The sequence below is a fragment of the Gymnodraco acuticeps genome, unplaced genomic scaffold, assembly GCF_902827175.1.
Source record: "Gymnodraco acuticeps unplaced genomic scaffold, fGymAcu1.1, whole genome shotgun sequence".
Classification (NCBI taxonomy): Eukaryota; Metazoa; Chordata; class Actinopteri; order Perciformes; family Bathydraconidae; genus Gymnodraco; species Gymnodraco acuticeps.
In genome coordinates this window covers 2,491,524-2,513,117 of record NW_022992150.1, presented here as the reverse complement: position 1 = coordinate 2,513,117, position 21,594 = coordinate 2,491,524, and the positions used below count along the sequence as shown (strand labels likewise).

Below are 21,594 nucleotides of genomic sequence, written 5' to 3'. Positions count from 1 at the left end.
CATATGTATTAACACCATGATAAATACATATCTTAAACCTTTGGCTACACCATTTTTTTCAATGTTTCCTCACTCTAATTTAAAAAACAAAAGCATTGGAATGTGTATTTTTTTGACCGTGTAATACAGGAAAATAATTGTATCAAAACATAATTTATGTTGTAATTTGTTGTACTGATCATAATAAATATGAATGTTAAACCTGTAAAGAAAACAAATACACCGATATCGCACTGTTTCACTGGAGGGCGCTGACACAAAGCACCAGGTGGTCAGGGAACAACTTGAGAGAGGAGGCCATTCACGAGCCTGTTTTAGCTACACGCAACTAGCTACTGTTAGCTAGCCGGCGGCTAACGAGCAAGCTAAAACATCAGTTTGTCTTAATGTCGCCTGTCCTACCAAGTGATGGCAGGAGAACAGTATTCACAAACCGAAGCTGGTGAGTGCTGAGAGGCCATTTGGTCTGCGAGTAAAGATTTTGCATTCACACAGTTTACAGTTGTTTGTCAGCTAGCGCGCTAAGTACCCGAGTTCAACCTAACGTTAGCTCGGCTCAATAGCAACATTAGGTAGCACCATGCTAACAACACCTCTCTTTCTTTGCAGAACTTTATTACCTCATTGCCAGGTTTCTGCTGTCTGGACCTTGCAAAAAAGCAGCAAAGGTAACAACCTAAAATAAGCACAATATTAACTCATACTGGTTATAAATCGTCTAAATAAGTAGCTATTGCTAGCAGCTAATGCTAACGGTGTGTGTTTGTTGTTAGGTTCTGATCGAGGAGCTGGAGGAGTATGAGGTAAGTTCAGCTGGTCCTTTCTGTTTTTATTCTCGTGCGTGTTTCCGTAATGATGCCTATCTGTTCGCTTTTGTGGAAACTTTTCAGTAATTTTTGGCCGGTATCATATAAAATAGCTTGTTGCCGAGCCGGGACGGTACTAGCCGTTGTGTGTCAATCTAACGCGTTGTTTTAAAAAAAAAAACTTTAGTTAATACCTGAACGATGGAGTTGGCATGGGGAGAAATACAAACGGACCTTTCAAGACTGGGTGAGTGTGAATTTTCACAATTAACTTATTTAATCAAATGAGGAGTGTAACATCTAATTTAATCACCAATTGACTCGAAGCAGATGTGTATATTTATTTAGAATAACTACACAGAAAAGACGCGGTTGTCATGGGTTTATGTTTATTATTACACATTTTAACATTTATATAAGCATAGGCCCGTCGGTGAATAACTATATATAGGCTTAGCTATTGTGCGGGCTAGTAGGAGGAGAATGGAGACGAGGGCGGGTTGTGATTTGCTGAGCCAGATCCACAGAGCTGTCAGTCTTCTGTAGTAGCCAATGAAAGCACAGTTGCCAGTGCGAGCGAACCAGAAGATTCGTCAGACTCTTTTGATTGGCTGTGAGCTTCTGTGTCCCTCCTCTTTCTTTACTTCTCCCTCCTTTTTATCAGTCCTGATTGTTAACATTACATTACATTGCATTTAGCTGACGCTTTTATCCAAAGCGACTTACAATAAGTACATTCGACCAGGAAGACACAACCTTGAAGAAAACAGAATCATATAAGTACATCAGGTTTCATAGAGCCAAACATTTCAAGTGCTACTCAACTGGCTATAGGATAAGCCAGTCCTTTATTAGTATATAAGTGCTCTGTTAGCAGTTCTTTGTTAGTAATTCTATCAACTACATGCCATTAGCAAGTATAAGTAGAAAGAGACTTAAGTGTTTTTTAAATTGTATCAACATCAAATCGGGCTGTTTTTAAATGATTGTGGCGCTGTCACATATTTCAACCACAGATATGTAATTTATATATTATAATATTTTGGGTTTGTTATTGAATGCTTATAATTTAGTTGTTTTATGACTTTGTAATAGCTGTCTCTCACTCCTGCAGGTGACTTTAAACCAGCACATTCCTGCAGACTATCTGCTCCATGTTTGTCGGCGGATAGGTCCGCTTATAGAGAAGGAGATCCCACCTAGTGTTCCTGGAGTCCAAACACTTCTTGGACTTGGAAAACAGTCCTTGCTTCGTACCACCAAAAGTGGGTATTTCACTCATATCTGTATTTTTTTCTGTATTTACGGAAAGTCCAATACTGTTGTATTTATATAGATTTATTGTTTGTGTGGTTTGTTGCAAAAGTATCTGTTTCTTCATGAGTATCACACTTTCCTCAAAAAAATGTGTTCTCTAACCGTGTAATTAGGTTGCAGCCACAAAGTATGCAGTGGCTCAGCTGTCGCCGCACTGCACAGAGGACGTCCACCAGAACCTCCAGTCAGCATTGGCAACCCTCCCAATGTTGGTGTGTGAAACTTGTACTTTGTAATGCCCCGAGACCTAGTGAATGATGTCATCTTTAGCAGTGTGTGTTTCGCCCTTTTAATCATTGCTGTTTGTTTTCATATGCAGTGTCCATCATGGGCGCTCGCCAGGCCACAGGCAGAGCTCGTTTCAGCCAGGCCGTTCCGTCTTCCTCCTACCAACACATGAAGATACACAAACGTATCCTTGGCCACCTGTCTTCAGTCTACTGTGTAGCCTTTGACCGCACCGGCCGTCGGATATTTACGGTGAGTGTTGATTTCAGGTTCAGATGATTATTGCAAAAAAAACTTCATATATAGTATCTCACTAGTTGTGTTATCATCTGTTTTATGACATTTTTGCAAACCATTCTAGCAATAAGTTAAAAAAGACAAATTAGATATGGCATCTCTCTAACACCAGGGTTGAAGTGAGTAATTAAAAAATGCAGATCATATCCATATGGGATGTTCTAATCAGACGAACTTTAACGGGACAGTGTGCCTGCTTACATTTACAGGTTTTCTTTCGCATAGTTAAATAAACCGTGGGGTCTTATTTCATTACGAGTTGATTTCTATCAACACGTAATGTTGTATCCATGGATGTATAAACAGTAGTTCTACCGCAAAATTATTCTCCGTCGGGACTTCCTGCAACAACACCGCGCCGTTATCGTGATTCTGATTGGCCAGAAGACATTAGCAAAGATGTTTTATTGAGAAGACGATCACTACGTGACAAAAGTTTTCAAAACCTTTTCTAGTCTTCGGCATTTCCAGACAAGCGGCTACTGAAATCAATCTTACTAACTGCTGTCTGTGCAATTTACTCGGTGGGAGTTGGCGGACTTTTTTTTTTTTTTTTATCTTAGTAGTGCTCCAGAAGTCACCATATAAGCTCTGCAACAACATAGTGACTTAAACTTAGCAAACTACTATGACATTTATAAAGAAATACAATTGTTATAATATACTGTGTACATGGCACGGTTATAAACTTGTTTCAACTTTTGACTGCTACAAAAATATATTTTATTCACGTGAAAAGAGTCGTTAAGTTGACATAAACGAGGCTCACAATAACTTACAATCAGCTTTTTTGTTGACATTATGATGACACTCTTTGGTTGAAAACTGTCCTTATATGTTGCAAATGTCCCATGTGTTTTAGGGTTCTGATGACTGCCTGGTTAAAATCTGGGCCACAGATGACGGCCGCCTCCTGTCCACGCTCCGCGGCCACTCTGCAGAGATCTGTGACATGGCCGTCAACCATGAGAACACCTTCATCGCCTCAGCCAGCTGTGACAAAACCATCAGAGTGTGGTGCCTGCGTACCTGCGCACCCATCACGGTTCTGCAGGCCCACGCTGCCTCCATCACATCTATACAGGTAGGACTGATGCATTTGAATTGCTGAAATAGGGTTGAAACAGATCAACATTGTTTTTGTTGCATCCAAAGATTCTATCAGTTCGATTTTCTGCACTTGTTCTGTACTCCATTGCCACTGTATTTGGTCACTTCTTGCCTGTGAATAACTAACACTGACTTTCTATCCCTAAGTTTTGTCCTGCCATCAAAGGGACAACGCGGTACCTGGCCTCCACCGGTGCAGACGGCATGGTGTGTTTCTGGAAGTGGCACTCGCTCAGCATGAAATTCCAGTAAGTGTTTGATATATCTGTCACTTACTTTTTTTTAGCTGTGCTGTTTCTTGCCGTGGAAAAAAATACCTCTATTTCATGGGAATAACAGCTTTTGTCTTTGTGCTCTTTTCTTAGGGATCAACCAGTCAAGTTTGTTGAGCGTTCACGTCCAGGAGTACAGGTCTCCACTTCCTCTTTCAGCAGTGGTAAGTGTGTTTCCCTGCCTGGTGACATTACGTGTCCCAGATGTATTTCCCTAATCTGCTGTGATAAGCAAAGCAACATCTGACAAAAATCCACCTAACTTTTTTACCTATTTTTTATTTGTTAGCAATTAATAGAAGCAAGTTAATCCAACTATTTTGTGTTTTTGTACACTTTTATAGCAGTTAGCAGCATTAGCTTATTTTAAGAAATGAACAGAGACTCTCAGTTGTGGTGGTGGCAAAGTCCATAGGGACTTGGCATGGCAACTGAAAGGTCACCAGTTCAAGTCCCGGCAAGACCAAGTGCTACCGAAGTGTCCCTGAGCAAGGCACCGTTCCCTACACTGCTCCCCGGGCGCCGCTCATAATGGCAGCTCACTGCTCCTAACACTAGGATGGGTCAAATGCAGAGAAACCATTTCATGACATAGTACTACCTGTACTGTGTGTCATGACAATAAAAGTGCAAAAAAAAAGTTGAAAATGTCCTTTTTAGTGACACAATAACTGCTAAGAAACGAGTCATAATCAGGCAGTATATATAATCAGAATTAGAATCAGAAACAGGTTTATTACCAGGTAGGTTGGCACGTACGAGGAATTTGACTTGGTGTTGTGGTGCATACATAAAAGTAAAACAACAATTAAACACAGATAAACTATTTTAAGAAAACCATAATAACATAAAAAAATAGCAGTATTTACATTGAAATTGAATTGGAATAGAATATGTGCAGTAATAAAAGAACAAGATATTGTATACATTGTGTGCTTATAAGGAATTAATTGATGTATTTGGATCATTGTAACATTTAAAAAAACTCAAGATTCTATGTTTGAACGATGGTAAATGTTTTTTCTAAGATACAAACATAATAAATAGAATATGGATATAAGGATATGTATTGTACACTGATTGTGTTCTTAACAGGTGGTATGTTCATGGCAACCGGTGGCACTGATCATCTGATCAGAGTCTACTACCTTGGTGGGGAAACTCCTGTGAAGGTCTCTGAGATGGATGCGCACACGGTAAGAAACCAAACACAGCAGCTGCATTATTTTTGGTCTTCTCTATTTAACTTAATTCAAACAAGATCTATCTGTAACCCAACCACATGTCTTCTTTTCCTGTTTTAGGATAAAGTTGTAGTCGTCCAATTTAGCAATAACAGCGACAGGTGAGTGTGTTTGCTGAGATCATATTCCTCAAACAGTTTTTTTGTGGGGATTTCAAGCCTCTGACAGTGTTTATGTGTCCAGTCTAAGGTTTGTGAGCGGCAGTCGTGACGGTACAGCCAAGATCTGGCATTACCAGCAACAGGAGTGGAAGAGTATCACTTTAGACATTAGTGCCAGGCTCCCCGGGTAAGAGAGGGATCAATATTCATGATGCCTTTTCTTCCTCTGTCTATAAGTGTTTCATGTCTGACGGCATATTTTCTTCCAGGAGTGCTGTCGCCAATGGAGATGATAAAACGAAGCTGGTGGTGACCATGGTGGCGTGGGACCGGGCAGACAGCACCGTCATCACAGCGGTATCAAACTACCTGCTCAAAGTGTGGAGCACCACCACGGGACAACTGCTGCATGTCTTATCTGTGAGTAGATGAAGCAAGTACCGCATTAACAAAAGGCTGTTTTTAACCTACCTAGTGACTTGAATGTTTGTTTTTTTCTGTTCAAAGGGTCATGACGACGAGTTGTTTGTGCTGGAGGCTCATCCATTTGACTCCCGCATCATGCTGTCTGCTGGCCACGATGGCAACATTTACATGTGGGACCTCGCCAAAGGAGCCAAGATCCGTAACTACTTCAACATGGTAATTGTTCTATGATGAAAATTACCCACCATTAGTGTTTTTTCTATTCTATCATTGAGATAACATTAAAATATGTTGTTTCCAGATTGAAGGGCAAGGCCACGGTGCTATTTTTGACTGCAAGTTCTCCACTGATGGACAGCATTTTGCCTGCACTGACTCACATGGCCATTTGCTCATCTTTGGCTTTGGCTGCAGCAGACGATATGAGAAGGTAACGGCACATGACTGTTGTTCAAAATCACTCTATAATTTCCTATTTTCTTTAAAGAGACTGGAATAAATAAAGTTAAACAGCATTGTTGATGATACACATACTTTTGTTCATATTTTCTTTAGAGACCCTACTTTTTGGGGTGTTCCATTTCCTGTTTGTGTGCATGTAAAAAGTCCATGCCAGAGAGAGTTTCTCTTCCACAACCCCCCCCCTGCCTGAAATGCCTCGGTTGTAGTCCTTTGTTTATTTCTGCAACATAGTGACATCACTATGTAACACATGCGCTTCTATTGGCTAGCGCTCCAACACATTGTACGTGATAGGCTAAGGGGCGGGACATCTCTAAGGGATTGACCAATCACAACATAGATGGTTGACCAGCTAACCAGACTGGGCTCTGGTTTCAGACAGAGGGTGAAAAGAGGAGCTGCAACACAGGCAGTATGAGAAAAATAAAGACCTTTTTGAACATTGAAGCATTTAAACATGTCCCAGTAGAGGAACAAAATAGAAATATGAGCCTGCAATTAGTTTAATACACTATTATACTGCACTATTCTCTGTGATTGACATTGCACTATTTCTCTATGTTTTATTCCCCATGTTTTATTTTTAATTATTTTATCCCATTTTATGCTTTGCTCTTGCTGCTTGTTTTACACTGATTTTATGTCTTATTTTTTACTGATGTAAAGCACTTTGAACTGCAATCCCCTGTATGAAAGGTGCTATACAAATAAAGTTATTATTATTATTATTAATAGGGCCCCTTTAAATATTGTACAGATTAGGTATCATTATAATAAACACAAATGTATTCATGATTCCCTCCAGATTCCTGATCAGATGTTCTTCCACACGGACTACCGACCTCTCATCCGTGATGCTAATAACTACGTTCTGGATGAGCAGACGCAGCAGGCTCCACACCTCATGCCTTCACCCTTCCTGGTGGACATTGATGGGAATCCTCACCCTCCTCACTACCAGCGCCTGGTGCCAGGGAGAGAGCAGTGCCAGGAGGACCAGCTGGTACCCCAACTAGGATACATGGCTAACAGTAAACACATGCTCCCTTATTCTCTCACAACATTTACTCAAAATGCTTGCACACTTTTATCTTAGGAAATGTAAACGTTTGACAAAATATTTTCTTTTTCTTCTGCTTAGGTGAGGGAGAGTTGGTTGAACAGGTACTTGGCCAGCAAACAGCAGAAAACAGAGAAAGCATTTTGGACAATCTGATCAGACAGTTGCAGGATGAGCAGGACGGGCGTGAGATCGAAGAACCGCCGGCTGAAGGAGCGGAGGGTATGTTTGACTCAGGGTTTCCGTTAGCCGGTAATTACCGTTTTTTAGCTGGTAAAATTGATTTAAAAACCAGTCAATTAAAAACCTGCCAGTCAAAATGTCCGGTAATAATTAGGGATGCTCCGATTGATCGGCCGCCGGTCATTATCGGCCGATATTCACTCTTAATAGTTTGATCGGTGCTCTCTATAAAGGCCGATCAGGAGAGCTGGATCTGATCGATATGGACATAAACGCGAGTGAATTATAACCAGGCGCGAGAGAGAGATCAGATCAGATGCTGAGTCTGATGGAGACACGCAGCTCTGCATGATCACCTGAAGCCCCGCTCACTGTTTAGCGAGCTGCATGAAATACAGACAGGCTGTCGAGAGAGAGAGAGAGAGGGAGGGAGGGAGAGAGGAAAAAGAGAGGCTCCGGTTTCTCCCGTGTTATTATTCAAAGTTAATGTAAACTTTTGAATAATGTACTTTATCTACTTAAAGTAGTTTGTTTGAATGTAATAATTATGTTTGTTGTTTGCGCATCATTTATTGAAAAATGAAAATTTCGATCTGTTACAATTATAAACTGAAGCAATATAAAAATGACTCTGAAAAACTGAGTTTTAAACATCAGCATGTCCGGTAATTACCTGCTAATGGAAACTCTGCTACACAATTCTTATTATTATTATTATTGAAACATGACCGGTAAGTTTCAAATTTGACACTTGACCGGCAAGAAAAAATCCTAGCGGAAACCCTGGTTTGACTTTACATTATGTAAACAAACTTTTCTTAGTTTTATTTGTTGTGATACAGTGTATAATGGTAGGTTCACACAAAATGCAGAAGTGCTCAATCTTCTGTGACAGTTTTAGCCACGAGCAAAAATAGAGAAAAAAACACCACTGATAATCTACTTGTATAAGTTGTATTATATGTTGTATAAATAATTGTATTTAAATTATCGATGACAATATGCTTCCCATGCATGCTAGAGCTCTGACTTTCCTCCCTATTGCCTACTTTTCTCCTAGTATTTTAATTGTCCATGACCCCCCCCGCCCTCATCCCCCACATAATTGAATTCCAAAATCCATCCATTATATTTATTTTAAATAGTGCCACTTACTTATTCCAGATAAATCCTGTTGCAACGGTTGGTTCTTGGTTCGTCTAATGTCATTTATGTACCTTTTTAAAGTATTTTAGTTATGAAAGAGATTATATATATTCCATACAGAGTGTGACTACTAGATTTTAAAGAGTTACTATCTATTTAGAAAAAGGCCATATTTCCCAAGTAACATCTTGCCATAACGAAAAATGTTCATCTCGATTCTTAGAAGGAAACGAAGCAGAGGGGGAGGCCTCCTCTGTGGCTGGTACCCCCCGCAGGAGTGGGCAGGTGGACGGGGTATGGCAGATGCAGCATAACGTCCTGCCGAGTCAGGTGGCCACCGAAAGGGACCTGCTGGCCTGGAGCCGCAGGGTGATGGTCAACGAGGTGCCGCGTGGGATCTCCAGGTGAGGCAGACAGAAAGACTTTTTATTGGATGTGAGGATATCACAGAAAGATTATATCAGTGAAATTGCTTTTTTATTAATTATGTATTTTTCATGATGGATTTCTTATTAGATCTGTGGAGCAGTGCAGAAAAGCCAAAGGCGACATGGAATGTTCTCTTTACAACGCAGAGAGGCGGAAGAAGCCAGTGTCCTGCACACCAATGGTACACTACTTTTAACCTCAGTTATTTTTACAACTAAATACTATCTATTGTTGCCAATTCCTTTCTGTTTTACTTGTCTTCAACCCTCCTTACGTACTTTATAGAGCGATCAGCCGACTTCTCGCCTGCGATCCCTGCGGCCGTCCAAGAAAAAGCAGCAGCGCCATGCCTATCAGACCCGCTCGGCTCAAGTCCGTCGTCCTCGGAGGAGTCGAAATTCCAGCAACCGACTTGAAACTGAGAGCCAGGTGGACTCTGACAGCGAAGGAAATGTACGTTCCCTCTTTCTACTCTTGATGTCCAAACATGACATGTCCAGTAGAGCACCGTCTGTTAACTACCATTCAGAATAATACAATTGCTGTGTGTATTTCTATTGACAGGCAGCAGAGCAGGCGGAGCAAAGCGAAGCGTCCTCTGATGGTGAAGCTCAGTGGCAGAATGAAAGCAGCTCCGGGTAAATATCTTATGACAGAGAAGTGTGTTTTCTAAATGCAGTAATGATCACTAATCTAACATGATATCTCTTTCATTCTCAGTGACTCCTCCAGTGAGTATTCTGATTGGACAGCCGATGCTGGGATCAACCTGCAGCCACCGAAGCGACCAACCAGGAGGCCCGTACAGCCCCGGGGTTACAGCAGCTCGGAGGAGGAGGAAGAGGAGGAGGAGGAGGAGGAGGAAGGAGATGGCAAGGCAAAGGAGCCCAGGAAGAAGGACAACGAGAAAAAGAAGAAGCCTAAGGAGACCAAACAGGTAACATGACCTCCTTAAAACATCTTCACCTCACAGTACAGGAGGAATTCTGTACTTCAACATGTTTCTCATTGCTTAATGCTAGAAACCCACGTCCTCTCTGGCTGGACTTGATGCAGAGGAGTGGCTGCCACCAGCATGGATAATGGAGACCGTCCCGCATCGCTCTCCTTTTGTTCCACAAATGGGAGATGAGGTAAGGTTTTTCACTCTCTGAAAACTGAAATAACTGTTCATAACATGCGTTTTTGACAACATCTCTCATGTCTTCCTCCAGCTCGTCTACTTCAAACAGGGCCACCAGGCTTATGTCCGCGCTGTCCGCAGGGCTAAGGCTTACAGCATCAACCCTCAGAAGCAGCCGTGGAACAGACTCGACCTCAGGGTGAGGAGCAGCCTGTGTAGTGAACGTGTTCCGTTAGACAAGAGTCTGAACACAGCAGCCACATGTTGTCATTTCTAAAGATGGCAATGGGATGTGTTCCCTTGGCCAAGGGAAAGATTGGCAAAGCTTAACTTTGTGTTTCTTCTGCCTCCTCAGGACCAAGAATCTGTGAAGGTGGTTGGAATTAAATATGAAGTTGGACCTCCCACCCTCTGCTGCCTAAAGCTGGCTTTCGTGGACTCAGTCTCAGGGAAGATGACCAGTGAATCTTTCTCCTTAAAGTAAGCAACATAGGAATATCATATTATTTTATTTTAACAAAATCTAAATTAAAGCATGCCTGCATTTAATTAAATGTTTAATTCCCACACTCTAAAGGTACCATGACATGCCAGATGTCATAGATTTTCTGGTACTTCAGCAGTTTTACAACGAAGCTAAAGAGCACAACTGGCAACCAGGTGAGTGTTCACATAAATACAAAACACAGCATTTCATCCAAAAAACATACAACAAACATGTATAACATAAGACTTTTAGAAAAGTGGAAACAGTGCAATAGGCGCTTTCACACCGCAGTACTTTTCCCACAAAGGTTCATCAGAACTCTTTAGTTCTGGGACTCCCAGCAGCTTCTACTGAAGCCTTCCGAGTAAATCGCCAGAACGCCGACACCTCCTCATCTCCACCGCTCCCATGTTTTATTTTGTGTTGCCATAAGTTAGTCTCTCTGCGTTTCTGCGCTGGGCTAATGCTAATGCTAATAATGCTAATGCGAGGATAATAAAATGGTGGCTTCACAAAACTTTTTGGGAGTTTTACGGGGCGTGGTTTGCATTCCGCCCAGCCAATCAGACATAGGAACCTTTTTCTCCCACGAAAGTCCCACGGAAAAGGGGGTAAAAAGGTTCTCATGAACTAATTTTAGTTCCGGATTTTTTTGGTGTGTTGGTGAACGCAACAATTCGGAACTAAAGTGGGAAAAGTGCTGCGGTGTGAACGTGCCTTTTGCATTCAGTTTTCAAACCAGATCCACTGAGGCTTACTTAAAACCTTAACAGTGATATATGGTGTTGGTATACTGTTTTTCGTTATAGACTATGGGACTTTAGATATCCTGTTTGTTGACAAAAGCTGATATTCTTCATTTATAGTTTGAAAGGGTTTTAATTTAATATCACCAGCCACAGAAACAAATATGTTAGTATCTCACAACTCTTTAACAGATCTGTAGCTGTCTATCTGAATGTGATTATTGTGATGAAGAGTGTTCTGTCCTCTCCGCCCTGCTCTCTCCAGGAATGAGGTTCCGCAGCATCATTGACGACGCCTGGTGGTTTGGCTCAGTGGAGGACCAGGAGCCTCTGCAGCTGGAGTATCCAGACAGCCTGTTTCAGTGCTTTGCAGTGAAGTGAGTCAGTTTCTCTGCAGTGTTTGTAGCGGGTGTACGAGTAACCTGCTCCAACAGTGCTCTCTGTTAATCCCATGCCCTCCCACAGAATCTCACTTTTCTTAAGGATTATGGAATTATTGTTTTATTTTCTTGTTTCAACAGGTGGGATAATGGTGAGCGGGAGAAAATGAGTCCCTGGGACATGGAGCCTATCCCTGAAGAAGGTCAGTGGTATTATTAATATGAGAATCAACTGGTTAGAAAACCTTTATTAGATAACAGGAAATTATGGCGAGAGATTTAATAAAGTTGAAAGATAATCAATCTATACACTTTTTTTTAAATCTCCAGCAAAACAACAGATGAATATACATACTGTATAGATTTACGAAATATTTGTAAAGATATTATATATTATTATTATTATTGTACCAAGGCTGCATTTAACTGGGATACAGTGAAATGCCTCTCATTTCCTTATTTTATTATCTTCTCAGTAACTAAAATGTTAAAACATTATTTAACTAACTTAATACTTTTTCTTCTTTTCTGACAAATGTCAGCTGCGTTGCCTGAGCATGAGGGTGATGGCGTGGAGGTGGCAGAGGACGAGCTGAAGGCTCTGCTCTACTCACCTCAGGAAGGAGAGTGGGGCGCTCACACGAGAGATGAAGAGTGTGAGAGGGTCATCTTTGGCATCGACCTGCTCCTCACACTGGGTAGGCCACCGAATGGTCGATGACAGTTTGCTTGTTACAGGAGGAGTCTGACCTTGTTCATGTTTGACCTCACTCCTGTTTGTCCACAGATGTCGCCAAGGCATTCGCATCACCTGTAAATCTGCAAGACTACCCTCTGTACTGCACTGCCGTTTCTTACCCCACTGACCTCAGCACCATCCACAAACGACTGGAGAACCGCTACTACAGGTGAAGCAGCACGCAAACACAACCTCACACAAACATATTCTTCTATTCAGTCTTAGACCTGTGTCACTGTTTGACTCGTATTTAGTCAACCACATTCCTTTTTAACGAGATTTTTAAAGTCTTAGCATTTTAGTATTTTCTGATGGAAACCCGAACTATTTTAGTTTAGTTGGTGAAATCTAGTCTAAATATCACCTTGTTTTTGTCATCCTAAACTCTAATTAAGTAACTTCAAGTCAATCGTTGTGTGTTGCACTTGTCCTGACATGGCGCACAACACAGGACACAAAACTACTCTATTAAATAAAATAATATATATATATATTTGATATCCTTTATTCGCAATGAAAATAAAATAGAATTTGGTAATGTTTTAATGTAAAAGAAAATGACATATTTATTAACACTTGTTTGTGCGGATGTCCTTCTCTGCTGCAGGCGGATCTCTGCGTTAATGTGGGAGGTGCGCTACGTCGAACACAACGCCCGCACTTTCAACGAACCCCAGAGCCCCATTGTAGCAACTGCCAAGGTGGTGACTGACATTCTCCTGCGCTACATCGGGTAAAGCTCCACACAGCTCATGTACGATGTTACTACAATGTTTATTAGTCCTGCACATGTGTCTTATGCCTCTGTCTCTTTCAGGGACCAGAGCTGCACGGACATCTTGGATCTGTACCACAAGCTGAGGTCTGAGGTCAGCAGTGGAGGAGAAGAGGTGAGGTTTGGGTTGTGTTTTATTAGTTGTTGTTTTTTGTGAAACGTCTTTGGCTTAGGAGTTGTTGTCCTTCAATCCCCAGCCCATGCAGTCAACATGTCCTTAGGCAAGATACTTTATTCCAAATTGGCCAATGGTGGGAGAATGTTAGTCTTTCTGAGCAGTTGGCACCTTCTATGGCAACCCATGTATGAATGTGTTTAAATGCATTCACTTGTATACAGTGGGGCAAAAAAGTATTTAGTCAGCCACCAATTGTGCAAGTTCTCCCACTTAAAAAGACGAGAGAGGCCTGTAATTTTCATCCTAGGTACACTTCAACTATAAGAGACAGAATGGGGGAAAGAATCCAGGAAATCACATTGTAGGATTTTTAATGAATTAATTGGTAAATTCCTCTGTAAAATAAGTATTTGGTCACCTACAAACTCCACTATGGCCAAGAGCAAAGAGCTGTCAAAGGACACCAGAAACAAAATTGTAGACCTGCACCAGGCTGGGAAGACTGAATCTGCAATAGGTAAGCAGCTTGGTGTGAAGAAATCAACTGTGGGAGCAATTATTAGAAAATGGAAGACATACAAGACCACTGATAATCTCCCTCGATCTGGGGCTCCACGCAAGATCTCACCCCGTGGGGTCAAAATGATCACAAGAACGGTGAGCAAAAATCCCAGAACCACACGGGGGGACCTAGTCAATGACCTGCAGAGAGCTGGGACCAAAGTAACAAAGGCTACCATCAGTAACGCACTACACCGCCAGGAACTCAAATCCTGCAGTGCCAGACGTGTCCCGCCAGTACATGTCCAGGCCCGTCTGAAGTTTGCTAGAGAGCATTTAGATGATCCAGAAGAGGATTGGGAGAATGTCATATGGTCAGATGAAACCAAAATAGAAGGGACCAGGACGACTGTTCCGTGTAAAGGAAAGAATGAATTGGGCCATGTATCGTGAGATTTTGAGTGACAACCTCCTTCCATCAGCAAGGGCATTGAAGATGAAACGTGGCTGGGTCTTTCAGCATGACAATGATCCCAAACACACCGCCCGGGCAACGAAGGAGTGGCTTCGTAAGAAGCATTTAAAGGTCCTGGAGTGGCCTAGCCAGTCTCCAGATCTCAACCCCATAGAAAATCTTTGAAGGGAGTTGAAAGTCCGTGTTGCCCAGCGACAGCCCCAAAACATCACTGCTCTAGAGGAGATCTGCATGGAGGAATGGGCCAAAATACCAGCAACAGTGTGTGAAAACCTTGTGAAGACTTACAGAAAACGTTTGACCTCTGTCATTGCCAACAAAGGGTAAATAACAAAGTATTGAGATGAACTTTTGTTATTGACCAAATACTTAATTTCCACCATAATTTGCAAATAAATTCTTTAAAAATCAGACAATGTGATTTTCTGCATTTTTTTTTTTTTTCTCATTTTGTCTCTCATAGTTGAGGTGTACCTAGGATGAAAATTACAGGCCTCTCTCATCTTTTTAAGTGGGAGAACTTGCGCAATTGATGGCTGACTAAATACTTTTTTGCCCCACTGTATGTAAAAGCACATTGAGGGCCGCAAAGACTGTAAAAGTGCTATTAAAAATAAGTCAATTCACCGTATTTTAATTATGGTGGCAAGTTTTTAGTAGTGTTTTATGCTGTAAATCATCATTAGTCATTTATATGTATTTGTGCTCCTCTGCAGGCTGAGGTGGACTCTGACACTCCAGGCACCTCAACAGGAAATCTGGTAAGAGCAAATCAAAGTCCAGTATCCCACAACAAATATAAGTAATCTGCAGTACTTCCAGTAGTAGTTGACATCCTCTTCTCTCTGCCAGGGAGCCAACCAGAATTCCAAGAAGCGTGGTGTGGTTTTGGATGTGAAATTTTGGCGTGGGCAATGCAAAGAGCTGACGCGTCGAATGATGGTGTCGCCAGACTCAGAGCCGTTCAGGCGGCCCGTGGACCTCTTTGAGTATCCGGTAAAACAATCATGCCTCACAGAACTAGAAATAACTTTAAAAACGCATGCCGAGGGCATACACGTAAAAGCAGAATCCACATTAAAATGAACATCTGTGCACTTGTTTTATGCAGGACTATCGGAACATCATCGACACTCCCATGGATCTGGCTTCAGTGTCAGAGACGCTGGGCGCAGGGAATTATGAAAGCCCAGTGGAGTTTGCCAAAGATGTGCGCCTCATTTTCAGCAACTCCAAAGCATACACGCCCAACAAGAAATCACAGGTGAGGCAGCATCACTGAATTATCTGTGTAAAGTCTGACATGGTGGTTGTCTGGTAGATTCACTCTTGACTTTTTTTGTTTTAGATCTACACCATGACCCTCAGCTTGTCGGCCTTCTTTGAAAGAAACATAATCTCCGTCATCTCCGACTACAAATCTGCCGTACAGAATGAGCGGCGGACACGTCAGAGACTGAGTTACAGGGACAGGATGCACAACGGAGGCAGCTCCCCGCCTTTAAGTCCCTCCCCCAGGTGCTGATTGCCCCACAAACCTGACATTCCTCATCATCCTATCTTTTTGATTTTTGTTTACACTGGGTGTCAGCTGCTTTAAAATGAATGCCTGTTTTACCCTCAGCCTAAAGAGTCCTGTCCTAAAAAGCTCTTTTGAAGCTGCTCATTTAAAGGGGCCATATTATGCACATTTCCAGGCTCATATTTGTGTTTTGTTCCTCTAGTGTGACATGTTTACATGCTTTGATGTTCAGAAAGCCCCTTATTTTTCTCATACTGGCTGTGCTGCACCACCTCTTTTCACCCTCTGTCTGAAACCAGAGCCCAGTCTGCTCTGATTGGCTAGCTGGTCGGCCCTGTTGTGATTGGTCAACCACGTAGAGACGTCCCAGCCCTTAGCCTATCATGTACAATTTGTCGGAGCGCCAGCTAATTCAAGTGCAAGTGTTACGTAGTGATGTTGCAGAAGTAAACAAAGGAGTCCAATGGAGGTGTTTAAGGCAGGGGGGGGGGGGAGTGTGGGAAAGAATCACTGGAGGGAACTTTGGGATTGAAGCCTTTGCAGAACATTTAAATGCACAAAAACCTATATAACACACTGCAGGAAAGGGAAATCCCCCCCCAAAAGCTCAATAGGGCCCCTTCAATATGATGAAAGTTGCAGGCATCCTGCTTTTAAATAATGTTGTTATTTATTCTGACATGTATTTTCTTCTCTCTATCTCCATGTGTGCAGCTCTAAAGGGAAGCACAAGTCAGGGAGGGTGTCGAAGCCAAAAAAATCCAAGACCTCAACGAAGACTCGTTCTCGGAGATCCCGCCAGGGTATGTGCTGTTGTGGCTCCGTGTTTTAGCTCTCCATGTTGTACAGAATCATTAAAAAAACGTTTGCTTGTAGCAATGTTGGGGAAGTAACACAATCATTACTCTTCCAAAATGATACATTTAGTTTTATTTTGGTGTTTCACTGATCTAACTGCATTTTCACTGTCCATTTGATTTAGCTTATAATAGATGTAGCATTGCCACACAGCATGTTGTAGCTTACAGTAATGATATGTGTGTAAGATGTAATGCTTCACACTACGGATGTACTGTGATTACTGGATGAGTAATAAGAATTATTTTGTCGATTCAGCCCAGCAAAGCAGTAGTGTAGCAGAGGAGGAGGAGAATGAGGAAGAGGAGGAGGAAGAAGAGGAGGACGACATCCAGCCTGCTTCCCCAGAATCAGGGACGAGTGGCGAGAGCGGAAGCCAAGAGCCGCTCCGGGTGACCCGCAGCCAGCCAACTCCAGTGAAGAAGTCAGGTAGGACGAGCAATACATTCTCACAAAGATCAGAGCTACACCATCAGTCGACTAATTGGTACGATTATCAACAGAAACATATTTATTTTTAAAGAATTGATGAATTGTAATGCAAAAATGTCCGAAAATGCAGTTTTACTCCTCTCAAATAAGAGACCGTGGACTTTGAGGAACTGTGATGGATATTTCCCACAATTTTCGGACATTTTATAGACTGAACAATCTTAATTATTTGTTAATAAAATAATAATAGTAATCAAAGTTGCAGCAAAAACCACAAATGTTTAGACGTCTTGTAATCTTTACCGTGACGTTAAAGCCTTGTGTTGTGTCGCATCAGGGCACAGGCGTAACCTTCATCTCAGCAACGGCTCCAGACAACGCCGCGGTCGAGAAGTGCCACAGGCCGCCGTCGATGACGATGATGATGATGATGATGAGGAAGAAGAGGGGGAGGTGGTAGTAGTAGCAGCAGCAGCTGTGTCTGGGCCCAACAGCTCCTCATCAGATTCATCCTCCAGCTCATCGTCCTCCTCTTCCTCGTCGTCGTCGGACAGCGAGAACAGCTCCGAGTCTGAGATGGAGAAGTTTGTCGAAGGCGGAGATCACGACTACAGCAAAGCCCCCTGCCTGTCGCTACGCCTCTCTGTTAAGGGTAAGGGGGCGGCATCAGGGAAAAGGAGACACAAAGGGGGAGGGGACGCGGCACAGGGACCTAAAAGGGCACGAGTGCAGCCACCAGTAGAAGAGGAGGAGGAGGATGCTGGGGAAGAAGAAGAAGAGGCGGAGGAGGAGGGTGGTGAAGAGGAGGAGGAGGATGTGGAGGATGGAGAGGTGGAGGATGGAGAGGTGGAAGAAGAAGAAGAGGAGCAGCAGCAGCAGCAACCGGTGGCTGTACAATATGTAGAGAATGAGGCAGAGGAGGATGAAGAGGAGGAGCCTGAGGAAGAGGAGGAGCCAGAGGAGGAGGAGGAGGAGGATCCCGATGGGGAGGAGGACGAAGCACAGGGAGGGGCTGTGGGAGCTAGCAGTCTGAAGGGCAGCCGGTGTAAGTCTCGCCGGGTGAGCACTCGTAACCAGGGCCGCAGGACAGTTCTGTACCGGGACGAGTCTGAGGACGACGGCCACGGGTCCAAGGAAGACCCCCTCAACCTAGGCCGGTCCCGCTCAGGGAGGGTCCGCAAAATGACCGAGAAAGCCCGCGTCAGCCACCTCATGGGCTGGACTCACTGACCTCAAGAGAAAAAAAACTGTCTAACATGAGTAATACTTCAGGGATTATTTTCTTTCTTTTGTACAAGTGTATATATAATATATAAATGACTCTTTCTTTTGATCCGAGACTGCTAATGACTCACACTGATCGCTGGTGCTCATGATGTGTTGCCATGGAGGAGTTTCCTCTCTCCACACTCTCCAGCTGGACTAACTCACCTCAGCCTTACTGCTCGCTGCTCCTCTTCCTCCTCTTGTGTGTTTCACGTCTAGGAATAAACACTACAGCCCCCTCTTCTCTTCCTCCTGGTCACCAAAGAAGGATGCGGTGATGCCAAATATGGTGCTCATATTTTACTTCTCTGTTGTTGTTTTTTTCTCAGCGAGTAATCAAGCGGAACTCTTCATGGTAGTGGTGGTTCGGACCATGGTGAGATGTGTGCAGTGTCACCGATGTCAACCTTTTTTGGTACTTTACTCACAACCACGAGCCTTAGTTTGAAGAGCTCACCTCATTCACATTTATTTCCATCTGTAGCTCAAGTGTAGTAGACACTAGCAATACTTCAGTGACTGCAGTCAGTAGAATACAGATCCACAGAAATATCCCAGCTCTCCTCGGACAATTTGACGTCCTTGGCCCGTGAATGTTTATTGTTTTCCCTGCTTCCCTCCTGGTGGTGTTGACTGTTTTATCGGTTCTTCAATTCTGCTAGAATTGGGTGCTTTTTTTTCTTTCAGTTTTTTATTTTTAAGGGAAAAAAGAGATTTTTTTTGGGGTAAAAAGCCACTGCATCCTGTTTTGGATTTGTCGTACTCCCTGGTGGATCAGACCCGCATCAGTTTATTCATGATTGCTTTCAATACAACTTCTCCATCCAGCATGTGCAAAAACAAAGGGTCCCTGGCGTACTCTCTTCCACAATAATATTTATTTTTCCATTGTATTATACTAAGGTTACTTTTTCGTACGTGATGAGGAAAATATTTGCACATTTATCTACACCTTGTGGCAGCTGAGTAGTAAAGATACTGGAGAAAGAGAAAGGATTATTGTGTAAGAATGTTGAAACTGTGCCAGGATACCTTCAGTCTTTTTAAAAAAAAATGTAATAGTTTGAACAATTAAAACAAAATGAACTTCTTTTAACCTGTGTGTGATAGAGCTAGTTGGCCACATTAATCATGCTTTCTATTGGCTTTAAGCAAAAGTATAGCAACTATTGATTAGCCCTAGTAGGTTGTGCCATTTAATCCCTCTTGTTTTATCCACCAATGGACTGATGGGTAGATCATATGCACATTATACTACCTTTTCCCACTACAATCAGGCATAATGTTGGTGTCAGAATCCTTTGTGTGGAGCTTTTCTGCATGGTTGATTCCTCATTTTGCAATCAGCACGTGTTTCTCATGGAATTGCATAGTATTGGATACCTTGTTGTTGCACCAATATTGTTTACTGTGGCCCTTGTTTGGTAAATCTTCTGACACATCAGGGGAAAAGCTGACTCACAAATTGTAATTTTTAACACTGGGTGCTCTAATCCAAACACCTCATCATTCATAGGAGAGGTTTTTTTTTTTTTTGTCTTGAGCTGAAGAGTTTGAGTTTCAGGTGCTCAGAAAAACACACAAATCAGCATCTAGGGTGCTCCAGGCGGCAGCATTACCCGCCTTCTTGGAATGACTTGCCGTTTGTGAGAAGACTGATTCATATTTTTGGGAATCTTATTTTCATATAGTAGCTGGCTCTTAGTCTCGCCTCGAAGCGTCAGATTAGTTGACTAAAACATTCTATTGTAGATGGAGTAAGAATATGTGACCTGTCTTTTATACAAAATGTTTTGATTGTAACTGTTTTCTTTTTTTAATAAAAAAACATGTAAAATGAATTTCTTGGTTTTGGTCTGCTGCTTTCTGGATGTTTGTGGTCGTTCTTTGATGATTTTTAACAGGGTTTTTCCCATCAAAAGCCGTTCCCCCAGCACTGAGTCATCTTTATAATCGCATGGTCATAAAACATGCACCGCAGGCAAATATTCAATAAGTACAAAATTCCGGCACTGTCTAGTGACTCCGATGGGTCGCCGCTAACCTGACTACCATTTTGATTCTGCATTTGCTGCATTAATGCACTAAGAGCTGGGGTGAGTAAGACGAGGAACAAACAAGGTTGAGCTGTGACTGACGCACCGAGCTCTGCCATACCTAGAAACTGCAGAGCCACTGGAGGATCATGGGAATTCAAATGGATCAATGCATAAAGTGATAAAGGTCACTTTAAGGGTTCTAAAGGGGCAAATCAAAGTGTATCACATCTTACTATAGTATTGATAACAAATGAGTTAATTAGCTTTTCTATTACACCAAAAACCACCTGACTACAAACAGGTCTTTAGTGATTACTTTACAATTATTATAGGAACCAGTAGCTATTAAAAGACTATGTGAAATTAAAAAGGCATATTTTTCACAAAGATGGGAATACCAACAGCAGATTTTTGGTTATGGCAGAGAATAGCCAGTTAATGTGTTTTTTTTATTAGCCATCTTTTTTTAAATTCAAATTAAACATATCATTAGATGGTCTATACTATGCATGCATGCAGAAAAGGTAGTGGAGTTTTTTTTGTTATCAGATCAGCAGTGGGATAATTAATTGTGTGAAAGTACAAATGAAGCATTATGGAACTCTGAACACCCACCTTCAAAAGACTCCAAATAGAAAGCTCTTTAAATAATTGCTTTTGAGCAAATGTCCCAAAAACATGGAGCTCAACCTTAGGATCTGGGGTAGGGGCAAACATGTTTATTATTTGTTATAAGTAATTTCACGAGTCTTTGCTGTGCGTAAGAACAGGGTATTCCTTCATTGTGTCAATAAGCATCAGGAGAGAGGGAGGCTGACAAAGCATGGAGCCTTTGAATAAAGCTGTATTACACACTACTAAAATGCTCATGCTTCAAACAGCAACAGGCTTTAACTGCATTCTTACTCGCTTGCTTTGTTTTGAAAAATGAATGCAATTCACGTTGAAATGCAAATGTAAGTGATATGTTTTGACTGAAGGCAGCAGCTTTTGAACCTGGCCTAATTAAAAGTCAACTTGTGTTGCATTTAGAGGAGAAATAAGGTTAAAAA

General features: G+C 42.2%; 1 protein-coding gene across 1 annotated transcript; it reads left to right on the top strand.

The window, feature by feature from the left end:
* The first annotated feature begins 235 nt into the window (after positions 1–235).
* Positions 236–20,344, top strand: brwd3 (bromodomain and WD repeat domain containing 3). Its single transcript, XM_034204210.1, has 40 exons — positions 236–442; positions 610–668; positions 774–803; positions 994–1,053; positions 1,921–2,071; positions 2,237–2,335; positions 2,443–2,603; positions 3,511–3,732; positions 3,906–4,006; positions 4,124–4,194; positions 5,126–5,226; positions 5,335–5,375; positions 5,458–5,562; positions 5,645–5,795; positions 5,883–6,017; positions 6,103–6,231; positions 7,069–7,294; positions 7,405–7,545; positions 8,876–9,056; positions 9,169–9,262; positions 9,367–9,534; positions 9,646–9,719; positions 9,802–10,018; positions 10,104–10,214; positions 10,296–10,403; positions 10,560–10,684; positions 10,782–10,864; positions 11,703–11,814; positions 11,959–12,020; positions 12,360–12,515; positions 12,605–12,725; positions 13,164–13,289; positions 13,374–13,446; positions 15,142–15,186; positions 15,278–15,421; positions 15,537–15,689; positions 15,774–15,943; positions 16,662–16,750; positions 17,064–17,234; positions 17,575–20,344. Exons 1-40 carry the CDS (start codon positions 409–411, stop codon positions 18,465–18,467), a joined length of 5,493 nt encoding a protein of 1,830 aa, XP_034060101.1. The 5' UTR covers positions 236–408; the 3' UTR covers positions 18,468–20,344.
* The last annotated feature ends 1,250 nt before the right edge of the window (positions 20,345–21,594 follow it).